Source organism: Cucumis melo, chromosome 8 (assembly GCF_025177605.1).
Source record: "Cucumis melo cultivar AY chromosome 8, USDA_Cmelo_AY_1.0, whole genome shotgun sequence".
Lineage (NCBI taxonomy): Eukaryota > Viridiplantae > Streptophyta > Magnoliopsida > Cucurbitales > Cucurbitaceae > Cucumis > Cucumis melo.
The window spans coordinates 30,593,159-30,605,827 of record NC_066864.1 but is presented as its reverse complement, the minus strand read 5'-3'; the positions used below and the strand labels follow the sequence as shown (position 1 = coordinate 30,605,827).

General features: G+C 29.6%; 1 protein-coding gene across 1 annotated transcript; it reads right to left on the bottom strand.

Moving 5' to 3' along the window:
- Positions 1-8,474: 8,474 nt before the first annotated feature.
- On the bottom strand, positions 8,475-12,086 carry LOC103489725 (adenylate kinase 1, chloroplastic). Its single transcript, XM_008449013.3, has 4 exons — positions 11,594-12,086; positions 11,306-11,446; positions 10,619-10,891; positions 8,475-10,418 (listed from the first exon to the last, which is right to left on the bottom strand). The coding sequence occupies exons 1-4, from the start codon at positions 11,915-11,917 to the stop codon at positions 10,275-10,277; spliced, it is 882 nt and encodes a 293-aa protein (XP_008447235.2). The 5' UTR covers positions 11,918-12,086; the 3' UTR covers positions 8,475-10,274.
- Positions 12,087-12,669: the final 583 nt, after the last annotated feature.

Genomic DNA, 12,669 nt, shown 5'->3' with positions numbered 1-12,669 from the left:
ATTTAGTGTTTTTAATAAATCTTAAGATTATTTAGATATTAATACTTTGCAATCTCATGAAAGATAACAAAAGAAAGAGAAAAGAGAGAGAACATCAATTTGTAGAAAGTCCACTAAATTTTTAAACCCACAAATCTACCAGTGAAATGAGATTGATGTGTTTATATTATTATTTTTTGGTTATGAACGTGTGGCTATAACGGAACTAACCGTAGTTTTCTATGGGAAATGTAAGAAATGTCTAAAATCCATTTACTATATAAATATTTATTTAATCTTAAAATCCGAAGTCAATGGTTTGGTATGAATAGACCAAAATCTCCATTAACGTGACCTTCTAAAATATCTTTCACTGTTGCAAGTCCGATTTATATTAATTGAATCCGGCATTTTAAAAAATAGTAAATGTTAAAATTATTTATAAAATATAACAAATTTTATCTAACTCTTTATAGTTTATTCAAGTATTTTAGATTATATTTTGTAAATAATTTTAATTTTAATTGATTTGAATCAAATGTACTTTAAAGTTCGTAGCAAAATTTCAGATTCGATCAATGATAGATATCGTTAGGTATTGATAGACTTTTATCAATGTCTATCAATGTACTAATAAAAATTGATAGACATCAATCAAGGTTCGAAGATTTATCATTTATATAATTTAAGTTTTCTTATATTTTATAAATATTTTCAACGATGATTTTTCAAAAAAATATTATTTTATTAAACAATAAAGCTCTTAATGTAATTATTTAGTCTTTGTATTTTCTTAATAAGATTTTATTTATATGTTTTTATCTTATAAAATCTAACCAAGGTAAATTTTCAGTTTTTATTAGGTATAACAAATAAGCCTATGTGGTATATTAACATGTTTAGTTTGTCTCCGTATACTAACAAATAAAACTATTTAATTCTAATTAAGATTTTACATACCACTATGTAATTATGAATTATAAATATCGAGATCAAATTATTACATATCAAAGTGTAACAGAATTCAAATCATTAAAAGATATAACGTCAATCAAAACTAAGGTTGGAATTTCCAACTTTTTATATCGTTGGTCTCAAAACAAGTGGAGAAAAATATTCTTTTAATGAAAGAGGATAAAGGCCTGAAAACGTCATTTAAACTAATTTAAAGAGTAAATTGCATAAATCACCTCTCAAGTAGAGTAAACTTTCCATTTAAAAGAAAATAAATCATTAAATTCATATAAGTGTCAAAATTGGATGAAATCATATGTATAGAATTGTATAAACTATAACGTCTATATAATCTTGAAATAAAGCTCAAATTTTATCCTTTTTCACCTCAATTTCTACAATTATTTTAAGCTTGAAGGTCTAATTTTAACATTTGTAGAAGTTGGGGGAGTAATTGTAATTAATATAATGCTTTGGAGGTGGTTTTTGTAATTTTTACTAAATTAAATCAACTAATTACTCGTGTTTGTTTGAAAAATAATTGAGAAAAATATTTAAGTACATCTTGAAGTGCATTTACTTTTACATATAACTTATCGAATTATTTAATCAACGTGTCATGTGATGTTTTTTTTCATATTTTTTTGGTTTTTTTTTTTTTTGTCGTGAAAAAAGAAGAAGATGTATATGAAAATAATTAGTGCAAAACCTAGGTAGGCCCTCTTTCTTAATTAAGTATCAATGTTTGTTATTAATTTGAGCTATCCACACAAACAATGCATTTGGGATATGATTTTATTTGCTTGTTATCATATCAACTTTAGGGATAAATTGAGTATCTTTTATCATTTCAAACCCTAGTTTAGTTTCTACTCAAATGAGAAAATTTTGTTTATTCATTAAATCATAATCTTTACAAACAATATTATGATTTTGTTCACTCTAATCATAACACTATTGAGTTTTGTTTTTGTTTCACTCAACAAGATCTTATCATGATACACTTATAGAGGCAATGTTGTTTTTACTTATCTACCTATGATAGTCCTCTTGTCTAGCCAATGTAAAATTTGGTTGCATTCCCGACAATCGATCCTTCCCTTGAATTGAAGAATCATCATGCCTTCCTTAAATAATCATTCATCTCATTTAACTCTTATCAAGGCTAACTAATCTCTTTACCATTAAAGCACACATAGTCTCTCCAATAGAGTTTAATCATGAATAACCACATCATGACTATATTTTAGACTCACTACATCTTTGTTTGACAACTAAGAATTTTATCAAATTTGACTAAGTTAGAGGCATGACTGTTATATCATGACTTTATTTCTAATTTCACACTCACAAAAAAAAACTATATTACAATTGATAGTCCCCTCACTTATATGCACATTCACAAAGCTTTAATCACGTTTAGGTAATAATTCTTTTGACGTGTTGATATTTTTACGTTTTTTTAGATTTGATGTCGACATAAAAGATAAATCAATATTTTACTATATCATATAAAAAACCACAAAGCATACGAAAAATAAGAAGAAGAAAATATTACAAGAACTAAAAACGGAAGAAATGAAACTCGATTATGAATTCACATTAAACCAAGAACCAAACAATGCTTGAGAGAGGATACATTTAATAGGGCTCAAGTTATTACTTCAACCTAACTCAACTATTTATAAAATAAAAAACTGAACACTTTTTTTAGTATATCAGGAAAACAAAGGAAGAAGTTGTGTTTTTTATTAACAAAAACCATAGGTTATATATTTAGAGACAAAAAAAAATAGTCTAAATTATGTATTATTACGTATATAAATGATCCACTTTGACTGGAAGAGTATTCTTGACAATCTTCAAACCGTAGATATTTTGTAATCTCTACGACATCCTTGAACCATGTTTGAAGTTGTGATAAGTCATTTTACTTGCTCCTCGTACTATTTCTTCAACACATAATGCTTCATGAGATATTGTTCATTATCATGTCACTATTCTTATTTCATTTTTACATACATGTGTGTATATATATATATATATATATATTATTGTTATTCATGTTCGAGAGTTTTAATCTATAAGATTATTAGTATTACCTTTTTTTTCTTTATAAAAACAAAGGCCAAATATTTTAAATATTAAAACAACCATAGAAAAAAAAAACTCTTTTGTCAACTAAAAGAAAAGAAAGGGAAAAAAAACTTTTATAGTCCTTACATTTTTTATTTAATTTCAATATAGTTTTTGGCTTTAAAAAGTTACATATTTTAGTTTTAAAATTTTAATTTTGATTTCAATTTAGTTCTATTACAATACAGTTTTACATTCAAGATTTTAGTTTTTTTTTTTCAAACTAGGTCCATAAAATTAGATTTTTAAACCATGGATTTCAATTTTTTTGAAATGCTCACTTTAAAACATTGATATAAAAGGTCAATAGTCAAAATGTAACATTACAGAACTTACGGACACAATCAAAATCAAACTCATGAAAGGCTAAATAGGTAATATTTTAAAACGTAGATCCTAAATAGAAATTAAACAAAAAACTCAGAAACAAAAATGTATTTTTTTTATAACAAAAAAAACATAGAACAGATTAAAGAGGAAAATAAGTTTAAATGTTTTTTTTTTAATAGTTGAAAAGGTTAACGGCGTTAAAGTTGGCTGGCACCAGACTGTCAGGTGGAGAGCAATCGAAAGTGTTGCTTGATTGGTCCGTCATTTGTAGTCGCACGTGATCAGGTAAAAATATCACAAAATGAATACCTTGAGAGTTTTGATAGGTTGCGGCCGGTAGCAGGATATAACCAATCATACTGGAATTTGAGACGTCGTTTTCCTTTTCTATTTAAAAAATATATATAATTTTGTGTGAGAGAGAGAGGGTAATTTAAAGTTTCCGACACGTTGTCCTTATTAGTTTTATCTGACAAATATAAAAAATATTTAGTATTAGTATCCAATAAAGACGCGCCACGTTCCATCATCACCGTCAATCTAGCGCCTGATATTCCTCTTTGACGTTGATAGAATTACACGTGTCGATCTCTCATCATCCGATCCCATTTTCCAACATACTTCTGGTGAAAGTAAAAGATTTAGTAAATAAATATTTTTTTTTTTTAGAAATTGTGCTGTGGTAGTTTTTTTTTTTTTTTTTTTTTAAATTGAGAATTACATATTTGAAACTCGAGGTAACATCGGAAGAGTTATACATACATTTATTTGTCATGTAGTTTTAAGATGTAACATCTATTATCTAATACGGTATTATAATTTATGAAATCTAAATGAGCGTTTGGTTCGATAGATCAAAATTGGTGAATTCAAAAGAGTTGTGCGCTTTATAAATCATATTGATAATCTCAATTGTATTTAAAAAAAAAACGAGAGTCTCGTAGCTTCTTAAAGGATTAGATAATCTATTCCTTTTTTGTTAATTAGTTTTCAGATAGATAACGCATATGTACTATCTAATAGTTTCAACTTTCAACTTTGTTCGTGGTCGTTTAATGAGTAAATATTTTAGTTTTTGATGTTTTAACATATAACAATTTCACGTAGGTTGATGAAGGCTAAAGTTTTGTTAGCGATAGTTTGTTGGATGATACTTAGTGAGGTAGTTGAAATTTAGAGAAAATATCAAATTACTTATGATAATAGACATTTCTAAAGCCTTCATTGACACTTCCAAGAACCTGGTACTCAAGCATTTTGCCTTTTATTAGATATGTAACATAGATTGTAGAAATAATGTCACATGATATCATAAAAATACATAATCTTATACACAAGGGAGGATATGAACCAAACAAATTTACGACACTGCGTCATCACACAATGAGAGAGAAATTTTTAATTGAAAATACAGTACAACAATTCAAAGGGCAAGTTTGAGTAATACTTGTGTCTAACCTAAGGCCCCGCTTGATAAAAGTTCTTTTTAATGTTTAATATTTTATTTTATTTTCATAGAATAAGAAACATATATGACAATCATTCATATTTCATATTTCTTGGGAAAAAAAAAAAAAAAAAAGAAAGAACATAAACTTCTTTCTAGTTTTTTGTATTTTTTCTTAATTTTTCTCGTATTTTATAGTTTAAATATAATTTAATTTAAGACATTTTTAATATATCAAAATTAATCAAAATATTTATAAAATAAATAAAAAATTTATTTACAATAAATTTCCACTTAATTATTTTCATTTACAATAAATTTCCACTTAATTATTTTCATTTACAATAAATTTCCACTTAATTATATAAAATAAACAAATGAGTTTTAAAAATAAAAATAAAAGAATCAAATTATTTACCTTTGATAGAAAAAACATTAAAAGACATATTTCTCCTATACAAATATTTTGTCCATTTTAGTATTTTGTACAGTTACCTAAAAATAGTATACATAACATTCATTAAATTAGAAAATTAATTATCCATCTTTGTATAATCAAATACACATAAGTCTCAATATAAAATTAACCAGAATAATAAAATTAATTGTACTTAATCATTCATATTTTGCTAAAATTTGATTTACAATATTAATCGCCGATATAAACTTAAATTCTCTATTACTATGTAAACGTTGCGGTTACAAAATTATTAAAATAATCATAAACGAATATCCCAATTTACAAAATTTATATGATGTACAATTGTAATTGATTTCGTCCACAAGAGAAATAAATGTAGTAAATCTTAAAATATAAAATAAACAAAGAAAAACAAAAACAAGAATGTATGAATTGAGGAGTGTTCACCAACTAGCCAAATCCACACCCTGTTACATCAAGAAAACAATTTTAAATAAAATATAAACCGAACAAGAGAAACCACTTTTTACCGTTTTTAAATTTTAGCCTCATTTTCAATAACATTTTTCAGATTTTAAAAACAATGATCATCAAACATGTAAGTTTCTAAAAATAAAAATAGAAATATTTAGAGAAAATGTCTAATTTAACAACGAAATTTTATAATTACCATAAATTCTCAGTTTTCTACGTAAACAGAAATTCTCTCTTTTAGGACTATTTTGTCTTTATGATTATCATTTAATATATATTATTTTCTAATTTAATTATTATTTATTTCCTTAATTACATTATTGTAATCATAATTGTATACATTATATTTTTTTTATTTGTATTTTAAATAAATATAAATTTAATTATATTAGTCAAAACGTTTCCCATTTATTATGGAAATATTTTTAAAAAAGATATATTTTCTTTTAATTTTTCTTTTTTCACTACTCATAAGATTTTTTTCCTCAGTCAAAAATTGTTCATCTATATCAATTCTTCCATAATTTTTCTTCCACCTCCGAATGACCTCAACTATCATTTTTTTTTTCAGTTCTAATTTTATTACACAGGCGGATCTTTCGGTCACGTCAGAAATCGTCGTTGACTGAAAAAGAAATTTCACAGCCGGATTTGTCTAAGAGCTTTTTCGGCATTTTTTTATTTCACAATTTCATTCCATTTCACATATATCCGGTTAGTTTATTTAACAATATAATCATATGTCAATATATACTCAATATACTGTACGTTAGATTTTCAATTTCTGTTGCAGTAGCTACATGTACTCCCTGTTTATATAAATATATACCCCGTCATATTGACAATGTACGTACATACATCAAAATGTACAGTTTTGCAGGATATTTATTCCCTATGTAATTTCTTCACCACCGAAAGTCCTCAACCATCATTATATTTTTTTTTTGCTACCGGAAATTTATTACACAACCAGATCTTTCTTCCATCGTCGGAAATCCTCAATCGCCGGAAACTCTGAACAAAGTGTCACCAATTCCCTGTCCGTCGTCGACGAATTCCCTCCGCCGCCACGCCCATCGATTTTAAAATCAAAAGCGTGTCCAAGTACGAAAACGACGTCCCATAGCCATCTGATTTCAAAATCTCGTCCATTTTCACAACCGTTTGGTCTTCCATCTCGATTCCGCCACCGTTTCGTCTTCCATTTTCAAAACCCTAAAGATCAGTTGAAGAAAAATTTCAACGTACGAAGGAGAGTATAATGGATTTCGCAATTGTTCGTTACTCTTTCCTTACGTGTTTCAAAAATCCTCCATTTTCACATCATTAACATATCACTTATTTTATTTTTAATTCGTAAATCATTTAATATGGGTAGTGTAGTAATTTGGACCAGACTTTTCGTAAAATATTAGCCTAATTAGAACCTTAGTATAATATATAGACAAATTAAGTCAATTGTGTAAAATCGTAGACTAAATTAGACTATTTGAGTTAAATCCCAAAAAAAAAAAAAAAAAAAACAGAAAACCAAAAATGTATTTTTATGCATCTCTTAATTACTCGGCAAAAAGAGTACATTGATTGAAAAATTGAAGGGGTTAAGTAAAGTCCAAAAGACACTCAAAGTACTTTTCTTTGTTTTTCTTTATTTACTTAACTGGACCACATGCAGAGATAGGATTTAAAGATTTAAAGTTTCATTATCGATTGAACTATGTTTAAATGGAAGAAAGACGTGTTCATTTTGCTGTTGTCTTGAGTCTTACAAATTGAGTATCCAATCCAATTAAATGGCACTCAAAATACTTTAAACAGTGGAACACTTCACATATTTCCTTCACTTTAACACAGCATATCCTTATTTTCCCATTACCATTTTAGATTCTTAGAGGGAAAAGAAACATTACCCATAGAGCACCACATTGACATGTGCAATTAAAAATGTAAAACAAAATAATAATAATTTTTTTAAAAAATATGTTTTTTCTTTAAAAAAATATTTTAACAATATCTCAATTAGAAGCTTCCCTTGACTCAAAATCATGATGATAATGGAAAACAAAGTTTCATAAATATCCAATATTATATTAATATTCTCAATTTTCTCCTTGAATGTGTATCATAGAATTATTTGCATAATTAATAAATAATTTAATGTATATCCCTAAACTTTAGTACGACCCACTATCATTATAAATTGATAAGGCATAACTTACATACATCCATGAAACTTGTTTAAATAAAAGAATTAATGTGAACCAAAAAAAAAAAGTGTGAATAAAAGATAATAATACAGTACCACTCTTTTCTAAACACTTTGATGAGATTTTCATTGAAGATAAATTTTGCAATAGTTATTTCGAACTAATTGAAAAAGAAATCAAATGAAAGTAACCCTAAATGGCATTCATCTAGACTAAGTCCATAAACAACCATTTCACCACTAAATTTCATTTGTTGTCAGCTATCCTTTTATCGACATTTCAAACAAACGGGCCAATTTCAAGAAACTTGAAAAGTTTCTAAGAACTTGTTCTTGTTCTTTAAATTTGACTAAGTTCAACACCTTTTATAGTCATGAAAGATGCAAACTATCCCAAAAACCGAGAGAAAACAAAGCCTCGTTTTCAAAAACTCAAAACCAAACAAGTTCTACAGCGGCCTAACTTATTTCAGTTACCAATAATTCAAGAATCAAACTGATGCAATTTGATTAAAACACGAACCATAGAACACAAAGCAATATTACACAAAATATATTGATGCATATACACTGACATTGTAATAAATAAATTTAAATTTCCATTGTTGTGTTTGATGTGCAGTATGTTGAGCTTACAAAGTATGGAGCACATACTATCTTAAACCACAAAACTATAGTGGTTAAGAGCTGGTATTGTGCGCCCTTATATTCAATGTCTGCAGCTGTGTAAACTTACTGTTTGGCAAACACTAGAGCCAACCAGCTCGGCCAGCTGCAAATTATTCTACTCTCCCTGAGCTAGATAACCATATCCACTTCATCTTGATTGCCAATAAGTTAGTTTTAACGTGTTTTGTTTGCATCAACAAGACAAAGAACCCAACCCTTTCCTGGGCGTTCCCAACACAACCAAACCAGGCCCCGTCAAAACGAGGAAGAACATATCACTCACCTGCATCAAAACACCCTAGCAAACCAAACCAAACTTAACCAAATCCATATTCGGTTCAGTTAAAATTATAATGAAACCAAAATTTTCAGTTTGTTTTGATTTCGAATTTGATAACCGAAACCAAAATCAAACCCAACTGTTCATGTCATGAAATATAGAACGAAATATTTAGGGCTTGGAGTTTAGGTTTGGGTTGCGGTTGGGTAGCCAAACCAAAGATAACAGTGAACACCCGATCCTGCCTCTAACAATATTTTACAAGAAATCAACCCTTTGTGAGAGAGATGTAAAAGAAAATGAAACAGATTTTTTAAGAAGACAAGAAAATCATGTTCCCACATATATTCTAGACCTGAAATTGTAGATATCCGTAAGTGTCCGGACCAACTTATGCACAAGGAAATTTGTAGAAAATTAATTTCTAGGTAGGTGACCACTAGGATAGTCAACAGAGCTAGAGCATTCCCCATCCCCATCTATGCCCCATTTCCCATTTTGGGGGGTCGAGTTGGGAATCCCCATTCAAGGATTGGGGCACGCTGGAAAAAAGTTTCCAGTTTTCTTGTCCTTTTTAAAAACTTTTCAAAATTAAAATAATTAGATCTTGATATTTAAAATAATAATAAAGAAAACATTTTAAAATTTCTTAATAGTTTAAAAAATTTTAAATCATTAACGATTTATATGGAGTGTAAATAGTTTGACCCAACCAGGGATTCTCCACCCTGATTGGGACAGGTCCGCAAGGGATTTTTGCCAACACAGTGGTCACCCTGGGATTGAATTGACCTCTTAATTAGTTTTTTTTAGATTGAGGAATAGAGATTTCAACTATGATAATTTTCCAAAAAAAAAAGAAAAATCCACCAAGGAAAGGTACCAGGGAACAAGGATGGTTACAAAAAGACCCACCAATTGATCAAATGATGGTTTAAGATATTACCTGCAACCAGAAAGAAGCATAAACAAAAATAGATAACACAAATCGGTCAAATGTGGGAAATTTTTTACTGAAAGTCTGGTTGTTACTTTCCTACCAAGGGTCAGAACTTCATAAAAATCTTCAGATGGAACAGATTTTGAATAATGAATAGTAAGTTACAAGAATTCAATAACATTATTCCTCCTAGAGATTGATACTCAATGCTGTTGCAAATCCCTGTTTGCAGCGAATTTACTCAACCAAAAAAAAATGAAGTATTTCCCCTCCCAAATGGGGAACAGATTGAACAACATAACAATTTAGAAAGAAAAAGAATTTTAAACCTCTGAGTTTGTTTAATTTATAGTTTTTTTTATTGTTCTGCAAAATTGTTTGTGCCTGTCGTGTATGTTTGAAAATAATCAACTAACCAATCATTTGCAGCGCTATAGTTTACGCTGCTGCAGATAGTTTCTCCTCAAAATCATCAAGGTTAAGAACTTGCAGTAGCTTTGGCCAAGACTCTGCAATACCACCTGGTAGGTTGAATTCCAACAATTTCCCTCTACTGCGGTAGAACTCCTCAACAGGTTGACTCTAATACCACAGACAAATAAATAAAATAAGTAAACAAGAAACCATGAATTTAAGGGAATACGATCAAAAGATGAACATCATGGAAAGTGAAGCGTAAAGTTCGAAGTATAAATGGCAATGCCGGACTTCTGAAAATGTTTTATTTTCATCCGTTGAATATTGATATCTGCTATTCACAATGAAAGAAAACTGCAAGTCACCTTTTCATAATAAACTCTAAGACGTTCTTTTACAACTGCTTCTGTATCATCTGCCCGAGTAATTAGTTTGGTCATGCAATGTGTGGGGGGAAGCAGTGGAGGCATGCTCATTCCAGGATTTCCATTTTCCCCCTTCACATTAATGGAGGCAATATTGAAGTTTTTTCCACACTGACCACAGATTCTTCTCCCAAGGCATTTCTCGAGTAACACGTCTTCTCTAAGCTTTAGGTTAACCACCATGTCTATATCAATCACCTCTTCCAGAATTTCCTAAAATCCAAGCAAAGAAACCTGAATCTAAGATGTGGCCTGTAAAGATCAGCCGGTAAAATGATATATGCATAATGAAAAATTAAATTTAGTGTAGAATGGGTAAGAGACAGTAGGGAGAAACACAGATCCCAACCTCGTAGTTATTAAAACGATCATTAAGAAAAATTAGTTTGACAGTATTAAAATGCTACACTAATCTTTTTCACAGAAGGTTAAGTTCAAGACTATGAAACTAAAACCAATCTAAGGAGCTTGAATCCCAGAGGCGCCAAATGATATTCTTATAGCCAGCCATGCCAATTGCTGTTGAGTTACTTTGTCAATCTTATCGTTCTTTTGTGTCAATAAATGAAAATGGGGTTGGAAACATAAAAAGTTTAACACTTTCCATGTTTACCACAGTATACTCACTGCTTGTCTAATTGTCCGAGGGAAACCATCGAGGATAAATCCAGATTCACCTTTCGCCTCACCAGCTTGAAGTCTCTTGGACAACAAGTTGATTATGATCTCATCCGATACCAATTTGCCCTGATTAACAATCTCCGAAAGCTGTATCGATCGAGGTGAAAAAAAATACATAAATAAGAAAGGTAAATTAACGCAGTGCCGACTTAATAAGTCTCGATATCAAAGACAGACCCAAATAGGAGCTAAAACCCAATCCAGAAACATTACATTTCCAGTGAAAGAAACTACCTGGCGAGAAAGTGGAGAAGAGGATGCGAGCTCTTCGCGGACGAGATCGCCGGTGGCGATGTGAGGGATACCGAGAAGGTTACAGAGACGACTAGCATAGGTGCCCTTGCCGACACCGGGACATCCAAGAAAGATCCATTGAACGTTGCGATCCTTGGGATCTTTCCGGGGAAGATTGTGGCTAAGAGTGAAAGGCGAAGGGGAAGCGGCTGAAGGAGAGGTGAGCTCAGATGAAACAGTTGAAGAGAAGCATCTCCTGAGGAGGGAAGTGGATGAAAGAGACGAAACCGCAGAGGATTTCGAGTAGCGGATCAAGGCCGCCATGGGAACTGTTGTGGTGGAAGTCGCCGATCTCGTCCAAGAGAATTGGCAAACGCTGTAAGGATTTGGTTTATAATTTAGGGTTTCGTTAGTTACGAAGATCCTCTGCGAATTTTAGCGGGATTTTCCACGCGCGCGTGTTGAAAACGAATGGTGCTAATTTGAGATTTTATAAGAAATTAAGAATGGACTTTTTAAAAAATAAGACATTGGTTTTTTGCTATATATAATTTTGGTTAAAAATCTTATTTCCTTCATCTCCTATTGATCTAAATTTTTTAAAATATTTGTTTTAATTTCTATATTTAATCTGTAAAAAAATCTTACTAATATATTCTATAAATATCATGCAACATAGAAATATAACAACCTCATTTATCACCTAAAAACTAATTCGGTTCTCTTTTTTCTTACAAAATTAAATCTATTACGTCCCTTCTTTGTCCGTGACACCCTTTAATATATATATCTTTTTAATTGAAATCTTTTAAGTAAATTAAAATAAAATAAACAAAATATAAAAGACATATTGGTTTGCTAACATCTGATATAAGGTAGAATAATAAATATAAAATAAGTGCAACTAAAATAATTAGAATGACCTTGCTTCGAAATGGTGACAATTTTTTTTTAATTCTCTTATAAATTTACCATATGGGCTCTAATTAAAAATTAAAATCATGGATTTGATCATCTTATTCAACAACTTAGTCATCCACCATATAAAAGTCATATCATCATTTCAACATTTCGTT